At 38.3% G+C, this 19,455-nt stretch overlaps 1 protein-coding gene across 1 annotated transcript in view; it reads left to right on the top strand.

Moving 5' to 3' along the window:
* LOC150079206 (uncharacterized) overlaps positions 1–17,719 on the top strand; it is a 49,586-nt gene extending 31,867 nt beyond the window's left edge. The window contains exon 3 of the mRNA XM_090383483.1: positions 17,406–17,719. Within this exon, the coding sequence (XP_090239609.1) occupies positions 17,406–17,411 (6 nt within the window). The 3' untranslated portion in view covers positions 17,412–17,719. The remainder of the gene's footprint in view (positions 1–17,405) is intronic.
* The last annotated feature ends 1,736 nt before the right edge of the window (positions 17,720–19,455 follow it).

Here is a 19,455-nt window from a genome sequence, read left to right as displayed (position 1 = left end):
GATTCTGTCCGAAAGAGTACACTCTGCTGGCTGGAACCTATACAGCATAGTGCATTGAAGATTGCCCTTGGTGCTTTCAGGATATCTCCTACCCATAGTTTATATATTGAAGCTTATGAGCCCCCCCCTCATTGCCTCCACAGGAAAACACTACTTCTTAAGTATGCAGCCCGAATACAATTAATCCACCACTACAAAACCTCTGCAGAAATAAACCCAGTAAAATAAGACTGGCAGGCTTACACCTTATTGAATTAATGCAGAGTTGGAATGTTCCTATTTTCAACAGGCAACAATTAATGAATTGCTCCCAACCACCTTGGACTCTCCGTCCTCAGTTATCTTTAGACCCTTATCTTCACAAGTGGGGAGAGAATCGTCTACTGACACTCAATGAGAAACAACTCCATGCAAGCCATATTCAGAAATATGCCGATTTTTTGCCAATATATATACTGATGGCTCGAAATCACATTCAGCTGTTGAAGCAGTGGCAGTATTTCCCTCTACTATCATTTTGGCTGCCCTTCCACCTGAGTATAGCAGCTTCTCTGCAGAACTTCATGTAATAAAATTAGCTTTAGAGAACTTGAATCTCTACCCATCTCTAAAATACCTTGTATACACGGACTTTCTCAGCTCAATTACAGCAATGCAAAACTCCTCCTACAAGATTCACCCTGTGTTAAATCAAATCAGAAGACTCCTATTACAAATTGAAGAATATCATCAATCAGTGACCTTTTGCTGGATCCCAGCACATTCGGGGATAAAGGGGAATGAACTTGCTGATCAGACTGCTTAAAATCCATCAATTTTTGATTTAACCTCCGTTCCGGTTCCAGCCTCTGACTACATTCACATCATACAAACAGCATGTCTCATGCAGTGGAAAGAGCTATGACACACACCCAAACCAATAATAAACTGTACCGGTTGAAACACGATCCAAAGTGTTGGCACTCTAGCACCAAAACAGTGTGAAGAGAAGTGGTACTTTCATGGCACGAATCGGACATACATATCTGACCCACCTCCATCTGCTCAGAGGCGAAGATCCTCCTTAGTGTCCATACTGTTCAGAAAATTTAACACTGACTGCCCTCATTATCAACAGGACAGAACATCCGTCCTGTATTCCGTGAGAAATCTATGAGAACCAGAAATCTAACATTACAACATATTATTGGAGATGATGCATGTATCAACGAGTTTTTCTCTTATCTGAAAATAATTGGACTACACGATAAATTCTAAAATATTTACATCAAGTGGTTATGCCTAAATTTTGTTTTTAGCATTTTCCTGTGAATAGGCACATTATAGCCACAGCAGCTTATGCACCGTTAAACCCCCATAAAACACACACACGCTCACACACACACACACACACACACACACACACACACACACACACACACACACACACACACACACACACACACACATATGTAATATAATAATTGTCAGTGTTTGTCATTTTCTATGTAATATTTGTAAATTTACAAATTTTACATAACATACCAAATGAATTTCCTTGTATATATTACCAGTTATCATGGAAGAGCACCTTTCATTGAAGATTGCCATAAAATAAAATAATAAATATTCTTCCTGATTCTAAAAACTGAGGGAAGATAATCCTAGTGTATATTTATAACCTTATCAAGAAAGATGCTTTTTCTCATTCGGTTATTTGCTGCTCTTATCATTATATGATTATTTTTAAGAAGTTTGAAATCAGCTGGCACAAGCAGTGTGATGAACATTGGTAAATGGATATATGAGGTGAGAGTGATTAGGACAGAAAGGCAAGGCACTTGCCTCAGATACACACCACAGTTCCTTCCTGAGGCATTTATCTCAGGAAGGACATTTGATGTGCCCTCTCCAAGTCAGCACTTCTGGCTAACCCTATATCACCGAGATTAAAACTTGTGCAGTTCCAGGAACATTGCAATTGGGTAGTTGATAACTAGAAAAAGTTGTGGTGGTCTGTTAAATCACATTTCCTTTTGCACTATGCTAATTATAGATACTCTGCAAAGGACTTAACATGCATAAGTTCAGACAGCATATGGCTGTTACAGTGGTGTCATGGTCTGTTAAAATGTTTAGTTGAATCTTTGCAACAATCCTTGATAATTATACTTCAGGTTCTGTGAACCTTTTCAATATTCCTATTGTTCCTGAACAGGATAATATACCATTCCATGGTCTGTATATACGCAGATATGATTTGCTTTTTCTCTGACAACACACACACACACAAGAGAACAAATTTTATCCTCTCTCAGTTAGAAGCAAATTTAAAGACAGGCCCACAAATTTGATTCTAACTGAGAGATGCATCTTGGGATCAGGTACCACCATTTTATAACCATAAAATCAGAAAATTTTAAAACTTTTTTGCTTTTTGGTGCCACCCTTTATTTTAGATCTGTTATGAACACAATTGTGAATAATCCGACCAACGTAAGCAGTTGGTTGGATTATTTACAATTATGATGTGTTACTCACACTGTGCAGAGGAATGCCACCCCTCTGTTACCTGGCAATACCAGGTGGTAGATGACTCTCATCAATCAGTGCAATGCCACCACTTTGCTTATTGGAGGCTTGAAGTAGTGTAACCCATTTTTAGTCTCCAGATCAAAGCTTCAGCAAACCCTACCCCCTATTTTTTCATCATGCAGTATGATCGTCTCCTGAGGTTGTGGTGGACATCACAACAAGATTCAATCTTCCTTACATTTCAAGGGTACAGCTCTGAATGGTGTTTGTAGACTTGCTGCTAGATAGTCCACTGGACCAGACGTATTGTTAACTCTCAGGAGGCTGCCTCTACTCTGCCAGATAGTGACTGGAGGGAGTCTGAGTAGTGTGTATGCAGAGGGCATTGTCGAGGCCATGTTATGTAAAGGAGTTGGGTATATTCTTGCTGTATATATGCCATTTCCAAAAATTTCATTACTTCATACGACAGGACCTCTCCCACCTTTTATTACTACTGAATACATCATGGATTGTCAAACTAATAGAACAAATCTGCAAAAAGAACTACACCTCCCAAGCACTTCCTCGTTCATTTCACAAATATATGTGATCTCAGCTCCAATCTTAATGATGTCCATTTCCATTTACAGTCTGCCAAAACCACATACTTTTTGTGACAGAATCCAAATTATCGGTTGATTCAACCACTGCTCATGCCTAATTAATTGCTGTATGATTTCTTTTGCTTCAAATGTGGTACTTGTGTATATATATCCGCTCTGATATTCCCTGTCAGAAACTTAGTACAGGCATACCTCTATTAACGAATAGGATGCGTTCCACGAAATTACTTCGTTAAGCGAAATTTCGTTTTCAGAGGTAAAAATACTATGGCCAGAATAGGGATACGTTCCTACGTAAAGAAAATGAAAAGCTTTTTTTCGAACAAAGAAAAGTTTTATTAAATAAACAGTCAACTTACATACAAAGTGAAATCACATTTTAAAATATGAGGTTAAAGTCGATTGTTTATGCTTTTTTTCTCTTTCATAATTGCCTATACGGAGTTATTGCATTTAACACTGATCGCTTAACAATAACACTTCTTCCTAAATCAGGATCATTTTCACTAAAAAAATTTAAAACGTTTTCAATATCATTTAAGCACCTTTTTAAATCTTTGGTTGTTAACACTTTTTCGGCAGGAACTTCTTTAACTTCGCATTCATTATCTTTGTCTTCGTTGCTAACAAGGCTTTCTAAATCTTCCACTGAAAAACCATCATCTTCTACATTCAATAAATTTCTAACATCCTCTTCATCGACATTTTCGAAACCTATTGATTGAGCCATCTGGATAACTTCATTTCTAATTTCTTGGATGTTATTTTCTTCTTCTAGTACAACTTCTGGCCATATTTTGCGCCAAACTCCATTTAAGCATTTCTTAGTGACTTCTTTCCAAGAACTATCAATTCTTTCTTGCGTTTTTAATGGTGTAGTTTTTCCAAAAAGCTTTAACTGTCATTTCCTCTTTATCCTCTAGTTCAGTTAAATTGCTTAAAGTTCGACGCAGATAATAAGCTTTAAATGATGCTATTACTCCCTGATCCAATGGTTGAATCAGGGAAGTTGTGGTTGCTGGAAGAAACACAACTTTGACAGGAATGCATGTGTCCAACGTGTTAAGATCAGTAGGATGTCCCGGAGCATTGTCTAACAACAAAAGAGCTTTTTCTTCAAAGTTGTTTTTTTGACAATATGTACTGTTTTACTCCAGGACAAAAGTGGTTAACAAACCAATCAGTAAATAACTCCTTGGTAACCCACGCTTTTCTATTTGCTTTCCATATTACAGGTAAATTCATTTTTATGTTACCTTTTAACGCCCTCGGATTTTCTGAATGGTAAACTAATAACGATTTTAATTTATAATCGCCAGAGGCATTTGATCCAAAGAGTAACGTTAAACGGTCTTTGGCTGCTTTGAACCCAGCAGCTGATTTTTCTTCAATAGAAATGAAGCTTTTTGTTGGTAGCCGTTTCCAGAACAAACCGCTTTCGTCAACATAACACCAAATTTGGTGGAAAATTTTCACGTTTAATTGTTTCCTTTAGTTTTTCTGGAAACTTATTTGCAGCTTCAACATCTGCACTTGCAGTTTCTCCTGTTAATTTTACACTATGAATCCTGGCCCGTTTTTTAAATTTCTCGAACCAACCACGAGAAGCCCCAAATGTTTCCGTAATTTCTTCAGTTTGTTTAGATTTCAGGTGATTAAACAAAAATGGAATATTTTTTATGTTAAATGGGGCTTGAAATTGCGGACTTCGTTATAGCGAGGCTTCGTTATCAGAGGTAACGTTAACCGAGGTATGCCTGTATTTGGAATCTTCTTTGGCTTAAAATCTCTCTACCACATTCTGTCAGGATGCCTCCGTAGCCAGGTGGGCAGGAGCAGCAGTGCGTAGCACATGCCTCTTGATTAGACTGGGGTTCAAGCCCGTAACCACCAAATACGGAGGATGCGGAAAGGTCAGGGAATGACCACCGCATATCCCCAGAGCAATATGGCCTTAGTTGCTAATGCTCCTAAAAAAAAAACCAAATAACAATAACATTCTGTTAAATTCATCTGTTGCCTCTATTGTTCCTCCATCTCCACTAATCAGTTGGAAATCTTTGACTTCTCTTTGAAACATGAATTTCTCCAGTTCAACTTTCCTAACAGTGAGTAATTTAATAATAATCCTAACAGCTCTGATATTTCCTGTCAGAGACTTGGTAATTTGGAATCTTCCTTGGCTTAAAATCTCTCTACCACATTCTGTCACATCTGTTGCCTCTATTGTTCCCCAACTCCACCAATCAGTTGGAAATCTTTGACTTCTCTTTGAAACATGAATTTCTCCAGTCCAACTTTCCTAACAGTGAAGTAGTTTTCCTTCATGATTTAATGTTCACAACTCCATTTGGCTTCCATTTTCTAGTCACACGTATCCAGCTGGTTGAGATATTGAGGCTTTTGCAATTACTGATGACTTTGCACAGATTGTTCATTTACTACCAGAATACTATACAAACCTAACCACACAGCCAACACTCTTGATTTTTTTCTCACAAACAACCCTTCTAAGTATATGGTTGAGGTGAATGACCCTCTAGGCACCTCTAGTCTCAACATGGTCATGGTCTCTTCTCCAATGGAAACCTTTCCCTTGTGGCCATTCTCAACCCATGTTGTTTAGCATTAAAAGAATGCAAAATGGGATGATCTGCATCATTTCTATTCTAATTTTCTTTGTCAGATTACTGTTTCAAATTTTCTGATGTAAATATTTGCTCATATCATGTCAGTGAAATTATTCTCGTAGGAATGAAATCCTTTATTCCACACTCCACCTTAAAATCCCATCCTTTATCTACATCTCGGTTTTCCAAAAAATGTGCTATGGCTATTCAAGATAAGAATGTGGTATCACAATTGGTTTGCATCCAGGTTCATTTTCTGCCTACACCAAAGCTTGCAACGATTATAAAGCAATCCAAACTAGATTTTGAATAGGCTAAGAGTGGAAAACTTGCTTCTTGTCCAAATGGTAGTGCCAAAGCTGTTAGCCATAACTTTTGCCCATCTCTATTCCCACCTCTGTCAAAACCACATGGTTCTGTTGCCATTTCAGCCAACGATAAAACTGACCTTCTAGCATCCTACTTTCATTCTAGCTTATGTATTGATGATCTCGGTAAACCGCTTTCTACTATTCCCAGTTCACTCCATTCAGTGCTTCCATTCAGTCTTCCCTCAAAAGGGGGGGCGCCTCTGTAGTCAGGTGGGAAGGAGCAGCAGTGGGTAGCACACGCTTCTTGATTAGACCGGGGTTCGAGCCCGTCACCACCAAATACGGAGGATGCGGAAAGGTCAGGGAATGACCACCGCATATCCCGGAGCAATATGGACTTAGTTGCTAATGCTTCTAAAAACCAAATAACAAACAAACAAACAAACAATCCCTCAAAAGGATATCGGAAGAATGTTGAATAGTCTTAATGCCAAGAAAGCTCCAGGTCCTGACAGTATTTCTCCACTTGTTCTCAAAACCTGTGCTTTTGAGCTTACTCCTGTTCTGTGTCAATATTTTTCACTTTCTTATTCCAAAGGTGATTTCCCTTCTGCTTGGAAATTTGCTCATATCCAGCATGTTCTTAAAAAGGTTGACAAATCCTTCTCATCCAGTTATTTTCCCATTGTGCTTCTACTCTTTTTAAATCAATAGAAGAAATCTATTAGCTGCTAACTCTTTAACTATCTAGAAACCTGCTATCAGTTAGTTTAGTTAGTTAGTTATTTTTGGTTTTTAGGAGCATTAGCAACTAAGGCCATATTGCTCCGGGATATGCGGTGGTTATTCTCCGACCTTTCCTCATCCTCCGTATTTGGTGGTGACGGGCTCGAACCCCAGTGTAATCAAGAAGCGTGTGCTACGCACTGCTGCTCCTTCCTACCTGGCTACAGAGGCTCCTCTGCTATCAGTGTTGATCCACCTGTGATGTACTGGCTTATGTTACCTATCTGTGGACAAATTCAATTGAAAAGTTTGGTGAAACTCGGGCAGTTTCTCTTGATATTTCAAAGGCTTTTAATTGGGTTTGGCATGAAGGTCTAAATAAGCTTCCATTGTATATTCGGTATTCAACTTTCTCTCCGACTGCTCACCACAAGTGATGGCTCTCTGTCTTGTAATCATTCCACTGATGTAATTGTTTCCTCAGGTTCAGATTTTTCTCCCACTCTTTTCCTCTTGTATGTTAATGACATTTTTCCCATTGACCAGAAATCCTATCCATAGTTTTGCTGATAATTGCACATTGCCTTCCACCTTCCAGTTCGAGAATCCTTACTCTGCACATACAGCTTCAACTTCTGAAATATCCACTATCAGTTCCTTAAATGCTGATCTCCAAGTAATTTTCCAGTTGGGCAAAGATAACTTAGTTCATTTCTAAAACTCAGTTCTGTCTTATATCTTGCAAAAAAGGATTCTACTGCTCCTATGTTTATCTTCAGTAACACCCTGATTTCTATGCAAAATCATACAGGATTACCTTGCACAGCACAGTTAATGTGTTGGAAAAATTACTGCACTGAATCAGCACTAAACAGGGAATAGTTGCAATGGGAAAAATAATGAGATGTGGGTATCATAAGGAATTTTTATATTAGAAATAATTATGCATGATTAGTTAGAAAAATAATAAATACAAATAGTAATGAGGTAGACTAAGAATGAAATTAATTGATAATCAATTGCAGCCATAGATTATAAACTGCACTATAGTGAATCCTGTACTGACTGAAGCTGCACTGTGCAAGGTATTGCTGTATATCTTTATTCGCATAAGCACATCACAAATATTGCTTCCTCTGCAAACTGAGATTTCTCTTTCATTCTCGGTATTACTTTTCTTCCAAACAGTTGTTCACTTTGCAAATTGCAAATCTCCTCTACCATGGAATATTGTTCCCATATCTGGCGTTGCATGCTCAATACCTTTCTCAGGCTTCTAGATTACATTCAAAAGAGGGCTGTTAGGTTAATTAATGACTGATCTTTAACACAGTCTCTCCTCTCTCAGTTTCTTAGGCATTCTGTTTCTGTTGCATGCCTTTTTTATAGATACTTCCATGGGCACTGTTCTTCTGAATTTCCTTCTATAATTCCCATTCTCGCTTCCAAATCAATCATCATCCTTTTACTGTCCAAATTCAGACTCACAGAACCAACCTCTCTTCTTCCTCATTTGTTCCTTCAACTTTAATTTCTGGAACAATCTCACTTCATACATATTTCCTAAAAATTACATATGTACAGAAATTCAGGAACAATGTCAACAAGTATCTTCTTGCATCTTCTCAGTCTTCAATCCATGCACGGTACTAAGTACTATAGGTTCCAGTACCTCTCGTGCTTTACAGTTTCATAAAAAAAGAAGAAGAAAAAAAAATTTTTTTTCATATTTTACATTGTTATATTTTAAATATTCCCTTTTTGCGCACTTTAGACATGTTTTCTTCGTGAAAAACACCCACATTTGGGCATTGCCTTTACCATCAGTGACCTGAAATTGAATATTCCATGTTTAGTGGTCCATCACTGAGAGATGTATGAGAAAGAAAAACCATAGATGCCTGGATCAGAGGTGATGGTATCATACTTTGGTAATTAAATGGAAAAGGTGCAGCTAATTTTAATTTCTTGTTTTCCAACACAAGATAATTAATATGCATGAATGGGCTTAAAAAAATGCTTCTCCCATTGACCAAAAATCCTGTCCATAGTTTTTCTGATAATTGCACATTGCATTCTACCTTCCAGTTTGAGAAACCTTGCTCTCTGCACATCCAGCTTCAACTTCTCAAATGCTGGTATCCAATTACTTGGAGATCAGCATTTTAGGAACTAGTATTATTCTACTAGTATTATTAAACTAGTACTACATATGGGAAACAGCAACCCCAGAGCAACGTATCAACTCTGTGGTACTACACTGGCAGTGGTAGAGAATGAAAGGGACCTGGGGGTGGTTGTGCAGGCAGATATGAAGTTCTCTGAGCAGTGCAGATATGACGTTCTCTGAGCAGTGCAGACGAGCTGCAAGAGTAACTCATGGTGTATTGTCAATGATATATAGGAATTTTTCTAGCAGGGATAAGAGGTGATTATTCCCTTGTATAAAGCAATGGTTAAGCCACACCTAGAGTACTGTATACAGGCCTGGAGGCCTCATTTCAAGAAGGATGTAGAGCTGCTGGAACGAGTACAGAGAAGGGCAACAAGATTAGTGAATAGAACAAAGGGGTGCTCTTACGAAGAAAGGCTTAAGTTTTGCAAATTACAGTGTCTGGAGACTAGGCACCAGCGAGGTGATCTGATAGAGGTGTATAAAGCCTTGAATGGTTTAAGCATACTCAATGCTGATGGGATTCTTCCTCTAGCTCAGAAAAATCACCTGAGAGGGCATAAATTCAAATTGAGGAAAGACAGATGTAGGATAGATGTGCGGAAATTTGCCTTTAGCCAGCGGGTGGTTGGTTGGTGGAACAGACTTCCATCCCTTGTGGTGGAGGTTGATAGCCTAAATAAGTTTAAGGCTCAGCTGGACAGGTATTTCAAACGAACAGAGGGGTGAAGTGGAAGTGGTTATTTTTTATTTATTTATTTATTTTTTTTTTTTGGCTGATGCTGCATAAGCTTGCTTTCTTGCATCAAATGCCTCTACTAATGCTAATTCTTTAATTTTTTTTTTATGCCAGACTCTTTTCAAACAAATTCAGTAACAAAACAATTAATAATGCAAATTTATTGTGGAAACACAATAATTGAGGAATTCATAAACTGGCATTGGTGTCACTCATTAGAGATTTTGTTTAAATTAGAAATAAATGGCTCTGGCATATTGTATCGGAGGGGCACTCCTGTCAGAGGGTTAAATTGGAAAAAGGTGTGTGCTGGATATATGTCTATAAATTCAATTTCAGCCAGATTGTAGGAAACAACTTCCACCTGGTGTTGAACAGTAGGTTGAATAAACTGAAAGAAGAGTTGAAAAGATTACTAGAAGATATGGGAAAATGAGTGTTTGTTTTTTTAATGGTTGGAATTGTATAAGTTTGCCTCCTAATATTATTTTGCCACTTCTAATACCTTTTTATTGTGTTGTGCATCAACAAATGTTAATCAACAAATAATTTAAGCTTCGTTTGAAGAGGTCTTTTAAGAATTTCTGGTCTCTGAACAGATTATAACCTGGCTCTCTCCAAATATAAAACTAGTGGTGCTCCTACTCTACTCTACTCTCACATGACTCACAAGAAAGTCAAAAACATCCACATCTAAATGTATCCTCCAGTCAGAACTGAAAATCACTCTTTGGAACAAACTTCTCATTTAGAGAAGTGTTATCATTCAAAGAGTGGTTTCCGGGATTTAAAGTTGGATTTGGGTTTTTCCTTAACCCAGCTTAATTATGTTAAAATATCCATAATCAAGTTGGATTAAAAGTTGTTTCCTTTCAAATACCATTCAGTTGTAATTCTCCAAAATTAAACCTCACCCCCTCCTGTAAACCTTTATATTTCCTTTGTTTATGTCTAGGTTTGTAAATGATACAAAAGTTGGCAGGGTGGTTAATGACAGTAATGAAGGTATGCTACTGCAACAAGGTCTAGAAAAATTAGGCAGATGGGTTGAGAAATGGCAGTTGAAGTTTAATGTTTACAAATGCAAAATACTGCATATATGGTTAGCAGTAACCCCAGAGTAATGTACCAACTGTCTGGTACTACACTCAGGGTAGTAGAAAATAAAAAAGACCTGGGGTGAATTGTGCAGTTGTATATGAAGTTCTTTTAGCATTAGCATTAGTAGAGGCATTTGATGCAAGAAAGCAAGCTTATGCAGCATCAGCCAAAAAAAAAAAGTAACATAAATAAATAAAAATAACCACTTCCACTTCACCCCTCTGTTCGTTCGAAATACCTGTCCAGCTGAGCCTTAAACTTATTTAGGCTATCAACTTCCACGACAAGGGATGGAAGTCTGTTCCACCAACCAACCACCCGCTGGCTAAAGGCAAATTTCCGCACGTCTATCCTACATCTGTCTTTCCTCAATTTGAATTTATGCCCTCTCAGGTGATTATTCTGAGCGAGAGGAAGAATCCCATCAGCATTGAGTATGCTCAAACCATTCAAGGCTTTATACACCTCTATCAGATCACCTCGCTGGTGCCTAGTCTCCAGACACTGTAATTTGCAAAACTTAAGCCTTTCTTCATAAGAGCACCCCTTTGTTCCATTCACTAATCTTGTTGCCCTTCTCTGTACTCGTTCCAGCAGCTCTACATCCTTCTTGAAATGAGGCCTCCAGACCTGTATACAGTACTCTAGGTGTGGCCTGACCATTGCCTTATACAAGGTAATAATCACCTCCTTATCCCTCCTAGAAAAATTCCTATATATCATTGACAATACACCATGAGCTACTCTTGCAGCCCGTCTGCACTGCTCAGAGAACTTCATATCTGCCTGCACAACCACCCCCAGGTCCCTTTCATTCTCTACCACTGTCAGTGTAGTACCACAGAGTTGATACATTGCTCTGGGGTTGCTGTTTCCCATGTGTAGTACTTTACATTTGTCAATGTTAAACTTCATTTGCCACCTCTCAGCCCATTTGCTCAACCTTTCCAGATCCTGTTGCAGCAGCATAGTGTCAGTAGTGTCCTTGACAACCCTGCCTACCTTTGTATCATCTGCAAACTTTGACATTAAGCTTGATATACCATCATCAATATCATTTATGAATACAGAAAACAATAATGGACCCAACACTGAGCCCTGAGGGACTCCACTAATAACATTAGTCCACGACGAGCAGTGGCCATTGATTACCACTCTCTGTCTTCTCCCCCTCACCACCCCTTTATCCACAGCAGCAATTTGCCTCCAATGTCACACTGCTCCAATTTGTGCAGCAGTCTTCCATGTGCAACAGTATCAAAAGCCTTTCTAAGATCCAAGTATATAATATCAAAGTTATTCCCTGCATCCAGTTCCTTTGTGACTGCATCATAGTATCCAATCAAATTGGTCAGGCAAGACTTCCCCTTAACAAAACCATGCTGTGTCCGAACTATAACTGAAGTCTTGTCTAAATGATCCTGCAGTGCTTCTTTAACTAGTGCCTCCATTAATTTTCCTGGAACAGAAGTTAAACTCACAGGTCTATAATTACTTGTGTCAGCCTTTGATCCTCCTTTGTGAATTGGGGTCACATTTGCACATCTCCAGTCTGTGGGTACCTCCCCTGAGTCCAAGGAAGCTCTCATAATTACGGCTAAGGGTTTGCTTACTTCCTCTGCTGCCTTCTTTAATATAACTGGATAGATCCCATCCACCCCGGGTGCCTTTCTTGTGTTTATCTTCAACAATTTCTCCTCCACTTTACTCTCAGTTATTACAAGATCCTCTAGCTTACTGCTAGAGTTGAATACACCTCTGGCTTTCCCCTCGCTAAATAACTCCTCATGTGTGAATGTCATTGCAAAATATTCATTTAGTTTGTTAGCTACCTGAGCAGGATCATCAACAGTTGACCCATCGATATCAAGTGGACCAATCTGAATCATCCCCCTTCCTTCTAGAGTTTACATAAGTAAAAAACTCTTTGCTGTTTTTCTTTGCATCCCTTGCCAAAGATTTCTCATAATCTGCCTTTGCCTGTCTAACCTCCTTTGTAACTTGGTTACAGATCAACTTGTATCTATCATAGGCTTCTGTGTCATGAGTTAATATGTATGTATCCCATGCATGTTTCTTCTCTGCCATATGCCTCATCAGTTCATCTGACATCCATTTAGGCCTAAACCTTGAACAATATTTCTTAGTTGGTATGTAAAGCCTAGTAGCTTCCAAGATAAGTTCTTTGAATGCTTCCCATTTTGAATTTGCTGTTGGTAACATCATCAGTTGGTCCCACTGTATAGAATTTAAATACTGTCTCGGTCCATCGTAGTCGCCTTTACGAAAGCAATAACCCTTCTCTTTACCCCTAATGGTAGTTACCTCTTTGAGTAAATCCCACTTCAGCACACTGTGATCACTGCCACCTAGTGGTTCATTTATCTGCAGATTCTTAATGCATGAAGAATCACTGCTGATAATCAAATCAAGAGTATTCCTCCCTCTAGTTGCCTCCCGAACATGCTGATGTAGAAACAATCATTCAATAAATCCACAAAAGCCTTGCTAGTGTGTGAGTGACCAGCCCCCAAATTCCAGTCAATATCTGGGAAATTAAAATCTCCCATTATAAGACTCTCTGATTTACTGGCCCACTCTGTTTCCCTGTACAGTTTCTTATTATACTCATCAGAGTCATTAGGCCTATAGCACACTCCTACTCTCAATTTTGATCTCCCAATGCTTATGTCACACCAAACTGACTCGACACTGCACTGTCCAGCGATGTCCACTGGCTTCACTTCCTTGGATTTTATGTATTTCTTAACTAATAGCATAACCCCTCCTCCCTTCCTATTCAGTCTATCCTTTCTGTAGATGTTGTACTCCCCAAATTCCAGTTCTGCATTCCTTATATCTGTGTGACACCATGTCTCTGATATCCCAACAATATCTGCCTTTGATGTTTTGAGCAATACCTCAAATTCATTAAATTTATTTACTAAACTCCTAGCATTGGTGTACACGCAAGTATACATGCACCTATTTCTATTCTTAGCTACCCTAACACAACCCATGTGTTTACTTGTACCGCAATGACTCCCAGCAGTCTCTGAAATATCCTGCATCTTGTTTTTCAGGCTTCTGCTCATTCCAATAGAAGCAGTGCAAGAATCTCTTTCACCTCTGCCAGTGGCTACTGTTAATCTATTCGTCTTTGTCTCCTCCCAAGCTAGCAGTTTTCCGACCCACCTAACACTGCCTCAATAGCATCAGCAAATATTCTTGCACCCTTTCTATTTAAGTGTATCCCATCCCTGTAGAAGCAATCTCTCCTGTTAACAAGTACAGTCCAGGCTGAAAAAAATTCTACCCCTTGAGCCTTGCACAATCTTTCCAGGGCCGAATTGATCGACAAGGCTCTCATCATATACTCCCTCCTATCGTGTCTGGGCAGAATTGCAGACACTTTCAAATTCAATCCTATTTCACGGCTTTTTTTCAACAGTGACCTGCACTTGTTAAGCAATTCTGCCGGTCTCCTACTCAGCGCATCGAACGAAGGTAAGGATTAAAGAAAACTGTTTGTCGGAACGCAGTTGTCGCCTTTTCCAAGCAAAGTGATATCATTAGTGCCAACGTGTACAACTATATCACCTTTTGTGCCCTTAAAAGATGATATCTGCCCTACAACGTCATCAACCTTTGTCCCTGGCAGACATACCCTGGTCCTGTTCCACCTATCCTTTTTACAAAGCATGTTCCCCGTTTCCCTGACAATAGAGTCACCAACAACTACTAGTTCCTTTTGGGACCAGCGCATTCTGCCTTGGGGGTTGCCGCTGTGTTGCGCGATGACCAAGTGCAAGCTCTGGCGTTGGTGTGGGCAGCTGAGAGTTTGATGGGCCCCTCAATTTAGTTCCGTCGAGGGCATCCACCCTGTCTTTCAAGCTCTCATATAGGCCCATAAGAACGTTGAGTTGTTGCCTGATTTCGATACACTCCTTGCATCGCACGCACACACAAAGACATCCCCAATTAGCAGTGCTTTTAGCAGTGCAGACCGGCTACCAGGATAGCTCATGGGATTTGGTTAACGATATACAGAAATTTTGTTATCAGGGATGAGGAAGTGATTATTCCATTGTATAAGGCAGTGGTTAGGCTGCATCTTGAATACTGTATACAGTATTCAGGGCTGGATGCCTCATTTTAGTAAGGATATAAAGCTGCTGGAATGGATATAGAGAATGGCAGGAGATTAGTGAGGGGGAACAAAGGAGTACTCTAACTAAGGAAGGCTTCAGTTTTGAAAATTGCAGTGTCTGGAGGCCAGGTACCTGTGAGGTGATATGATTGAGGTGTTTAAGGCTTTGTGAATGGGTTGAGCAAACTCAATGCTGTTGCAATTTATGTCTCTCCCCTTCACACACACACACACATGGGGGAGCATAAATTCAAATTGAGGAAGGATGGTTGCCGAATAGATGAGTAGAAGTTTGCCTTTAGCTAGCAGGTGGTTGATTGCTGGAACAAACTTCCATCTGTTGTTGCTGAAGTGGATAGCTTCGATGAATTCAAGGAAGAATTAGACGAAGTATTGGAGAGGATGGACAAGTAAAATGAGAAGCTTTTTTTTTTTTTTTTTTTTGCATCATTTGCCACCACTAATACTAATATATAGTAAGTATATAGTAAGGCAATGAGAAAGCTGCAAAACATCCTATGGAATTAAGAGTGACATCTGTCAAGACTATATAATCTACACACAACAGATGCTGATTAAAATGGCAGAATATTATGAAATAAACAGCTATTAAATAAACTAATGCAGATCAGAAAACAAGTACCTTTTTGGCATTCCACCTCTTGGAAAAGTAGATGTGAAGGAGTTACATTAACCAGAGTTTTAGGAAAGCTTTTGTGTTGCATATGGAAAACTGCTGTACAACTTGTACAGGTATGGCATTAAGGGCAAATTGCTGCTATGGAATAAGGGGTAGTTGAGTGGGAGAAGACAAAGTGGTAATCAGTGGACACTGCTCTTTGTGGACTAATGTTATTAGTGGAGTCCCTCAGGGTTCAGGTTGGGCCCATTATTGTTTTCTGTATTTATTAATGATATTGATGAAGGTATATCAGGCTTAATAGCCAAGTTTGCAGATGATACGAAGTTGGCAGGGTTGTTAATGGTGCTAATGACAGTATGCTTCTGCAACAGGATCTAGAGAAATTGAACAGATGGGCTGAGAGATGGCAACTGAAGTTTAACATTGACAAATGTAAAGTACTGCATGTGGGCAGGAGACCCAGAGTAACATATCAACTGTGTGGAACCACAGTCAGCGTAGTGGAGAATGAAAAATGGCCTGGGCATAATTGAGCAGTTCAGACAGTCTAAAGAGTAGCTCCTGGTATCTTGTCAATGATGTACAGGAATTTTTCTAGCAGGGATAAGGTGATTATCCCTTTGTTTAAGTCAGTGGTCAGGCCATACCTTAAGTACTGTATACAGTTCTGGAAGGATGTAGAGCTGCTGGAACAAGTACAGAAAAGGGCGAGATTGGTGAGGGAACAAAGGGTTGCTCTTACCAAGAAAGGCTTAAGTTCTGCAAATTGCAGCATTTGGAGACTAGGCACTTGTGAGGTGATCTGATTGAGGTGTATAAGGCCTGGAATAGTTTGAGCAAGCTCAGTGCTGAATGGACTCTTCCTCTTGCCCAGATTAATTGTCTGAGGGGACATAAATTCAAATTGAGGAAAGAAAGTTGTTAAATAGATGTGCAGAAATTTTCCTTTAGGCAGCGGGTGGTTGATTGCTGGAAAAAACTTCCATCTGTAGTGGAAGCTGACAGCTTAAATAAATTCAAGGCAGAAATGGACAAACATTTGGAGTGAAATGGGAAGGTTTTTTTTTTTTTTTTTTTTGTTTTGGCTGTTGCTGTTTAAGCTTGCTTTCTTGCATCATATGCCTTTATTAATGCTATAACTAATCACATGTTGCACATATTCTTTAATAAGAATGATTATTGTCTGGGTTTATGGTTTTATAATGATATCATCACAATGACCAATATTTAATTTAGATTCCTTGATCCACTTATAGTTGCATTGCATGTGATCTGTAGAGTTCTAGAATGCTATGCATATAGTGTTTGTTTTTCACAAAATACACTTATTTTAAATTGAAATTAGCCCTTAATCCCTCAACACTGGTTTCACTTAAATGTTAACCAAGAATGGCTACTTCAGGTTCAATGAAAAATTTTACAGGCATCAAACTTGGCCTTGGGCAATTCATTATTTTCACTCCAGGATGGTTTATCTGTGGTCCATTTTGAGACTATACAGATAGAGAGTTATTCAAAAATTCTGCTGATATGGCTCCACTTTGTGTGTGTGTGTGTGTGTGTGCGTGTGTGTGTGTGTGTGTGTGTGTGTGTGTGTGTGTGTGTGTGTGTGTCTTAAGATATTTTGATCATGTTGGACTGTTGAGAGGATAAATTTATATCATGTGGGCACTAGCCTTTTTTTTGCCTTGGTTCAGCCAAATATTTAAAAAATATTTTATTACATTTCTAACTATAAACATTTATAAACTCTATTGTTTGAAAGTTTATAATAGTTATTTATTGTTATTATATATATTTTTTTTATTTTCAGATGTAAATAAAAGTATTCTGGATTGGCGAAATGGATTTTTAGGGATGAAGTTTAACATACTGTAGAGGCATTAGTTTTTGGATGAGGTTCTGAAAACTTTTTAAATTACAAAATTATATGGAATCCTGATTGGAGATAATCACCCCCCCCCCCAGACTGCACTGTCACACAGTGCAGCCTGGGGGGTGGATGATTATCTGAATTCTCACCCCATGGTGAGGCAGTACTGTATTATTTAGTTGAGATATCATGCATCTTTGCATATCTTCTGGTGCTTTTATATTGCATGTTAGCAAGTTGTTTTTAAACCTGTTATATCGTTCATCTTTGACTTTTATTATATTATGCTATTCGTAAAATAATAAAATTTACTAACCCTTTAAGTACTGAGTTACGTTTTCAGAAAATTGACATTTTCTGAAAGCGTAACAAAAATGCTACAAAAAAATAGATTTTATATATGATACATTTATGTATGTATTACCTCTTGGCTCTGAAGGAGCTGATTATTTAACTTCACATATTTTGGTATGTGTATAAACATAGCTCATTGGATTTTTCTTGTATGGGGTACCAGGCATTACAGAAGAAAATAATGTTCACCTTAATCTTAGAGGGTTTTCACTTTATTTCACTTCTTCCCTTTCTGAAAATATGGTGATCTTTTAAAAGTTGTTATTATTATAAAGTAAGTCATTATTATTATAAATAACTGAAATTTTGCAACTACAATTTTTTTGTTCTTTAGTAAAGAGCATGGGCATCCAGTCCAGGGCATCACATCAGAAAATGTAAAAACATTTTTTGTGTCACTTAAATGTTTTGTCTGCACACTCAGCATCATTATCAGATTTGTTTACCGACCCCATGTTTTTGTTATATGCATTTACTTTCTAGCTTTATTATTTTTTCTTGTTGACTTTGCCAGTACCAACCGTGTTGTCGGTATTCAAACTTTCCTTGTCCATTCGGCATAGTGCCATTGTAATGATCTGTGCAAAACAATTTCAATACACCATTTGGTAATTTTTCCTTCAGATTGAAAGGTAGCAGAATCACAAGAATTAGTTTTCTTTGACTGTGACCTTTGCCTAGGTATGACTGAAATAAATGAATAATAATACCCCTACATAAGTGTAAGCAGCAGCAGCCATTTTCAATTCACTGCAGGATTGAAGCCTCCTCAACAATTAATTTTGAGAGAAATAGACCATAATCTGCCATGCTGACAGATAAACCATATTTAGCAGTCAGAGGCTTGAATCTTGGTCTACTCAAAGAGCGTGTGCTACTGCACTCCCACTCATAACCACTCAGCTACGGAGGCCTTAATACCCCTACTTAGACCTAAATTTGCATTACTTGTACCTCATTTGTAGATCCAATATAAACAGTTAGGTCAGGGATAAATGCAGGCTTTACATCACATAAAACAAACTGTTTTACCCCAAAGGGCATTATATGCCCTTGTCCTTTGAACAGAAGTAGGCTTTCATCAGTATTCAAGTTTTTAAACAGATAAAGTCTCTCAATTTTTTTTTTCTTAGAATATTCAGCATAGATGTCAGCTTACATATAATTACCTTCTTCTCTTCCTCATTACAACTAAAATGTAGCATTGTTATCATGATCTCATAGAAAGCTGGGGATTTCAAAAGCCAATTATTTGGTCAGTATTATTTTTAGAGTTTTTTTTATTATGCACCATAAAGCATAAATACAACAAATTTCTGAAACAAATATTTTTTTTCCCCTGTCCTAACAAGTGTAAAATTTTACACTTGAAAATGCAACACAAAAAGTTGCATTTTCAATTACACTAGTGGCATAAGTGTTTGTTTCTTCAGCTATTAATTTTGTAACTTCTGTAAACATCTTCTGATGAATTTGGATTACTGACCTTGGATTACTAGTCATTGGGAAACAGTGACCTAATTTCTAATTAGGTCACTGTTTACCTAATGAAACAGCAATTCAGAAATTACCTAATTTCTGAATTGCAACTGTTTAAAACTTAAATATTTTAAGATTGTTCATCCGTAGACCATTT

The sequence above is a fragment of the Mastigoproctus giganteus genome, chromosome 10 (assembly GCF_048544385.1).
Source record: "Mastigoproctus giganteus isolate SK-2022 chromosome 10, ASM4854438v1, whole genome shotgun sequence".
Classification (NCBI taxonomy): Eukaryota; Metazoa; Arthropoda; class Arachnida; order Uropygi; family Thelyphonidae; genus Mastigoproctus; species Mastigoproctus giganteus.
Note: the sequence above shows the minus strand (reverse complement) of the source record. Positions and strands in the feature narration are given on the sequence as shown.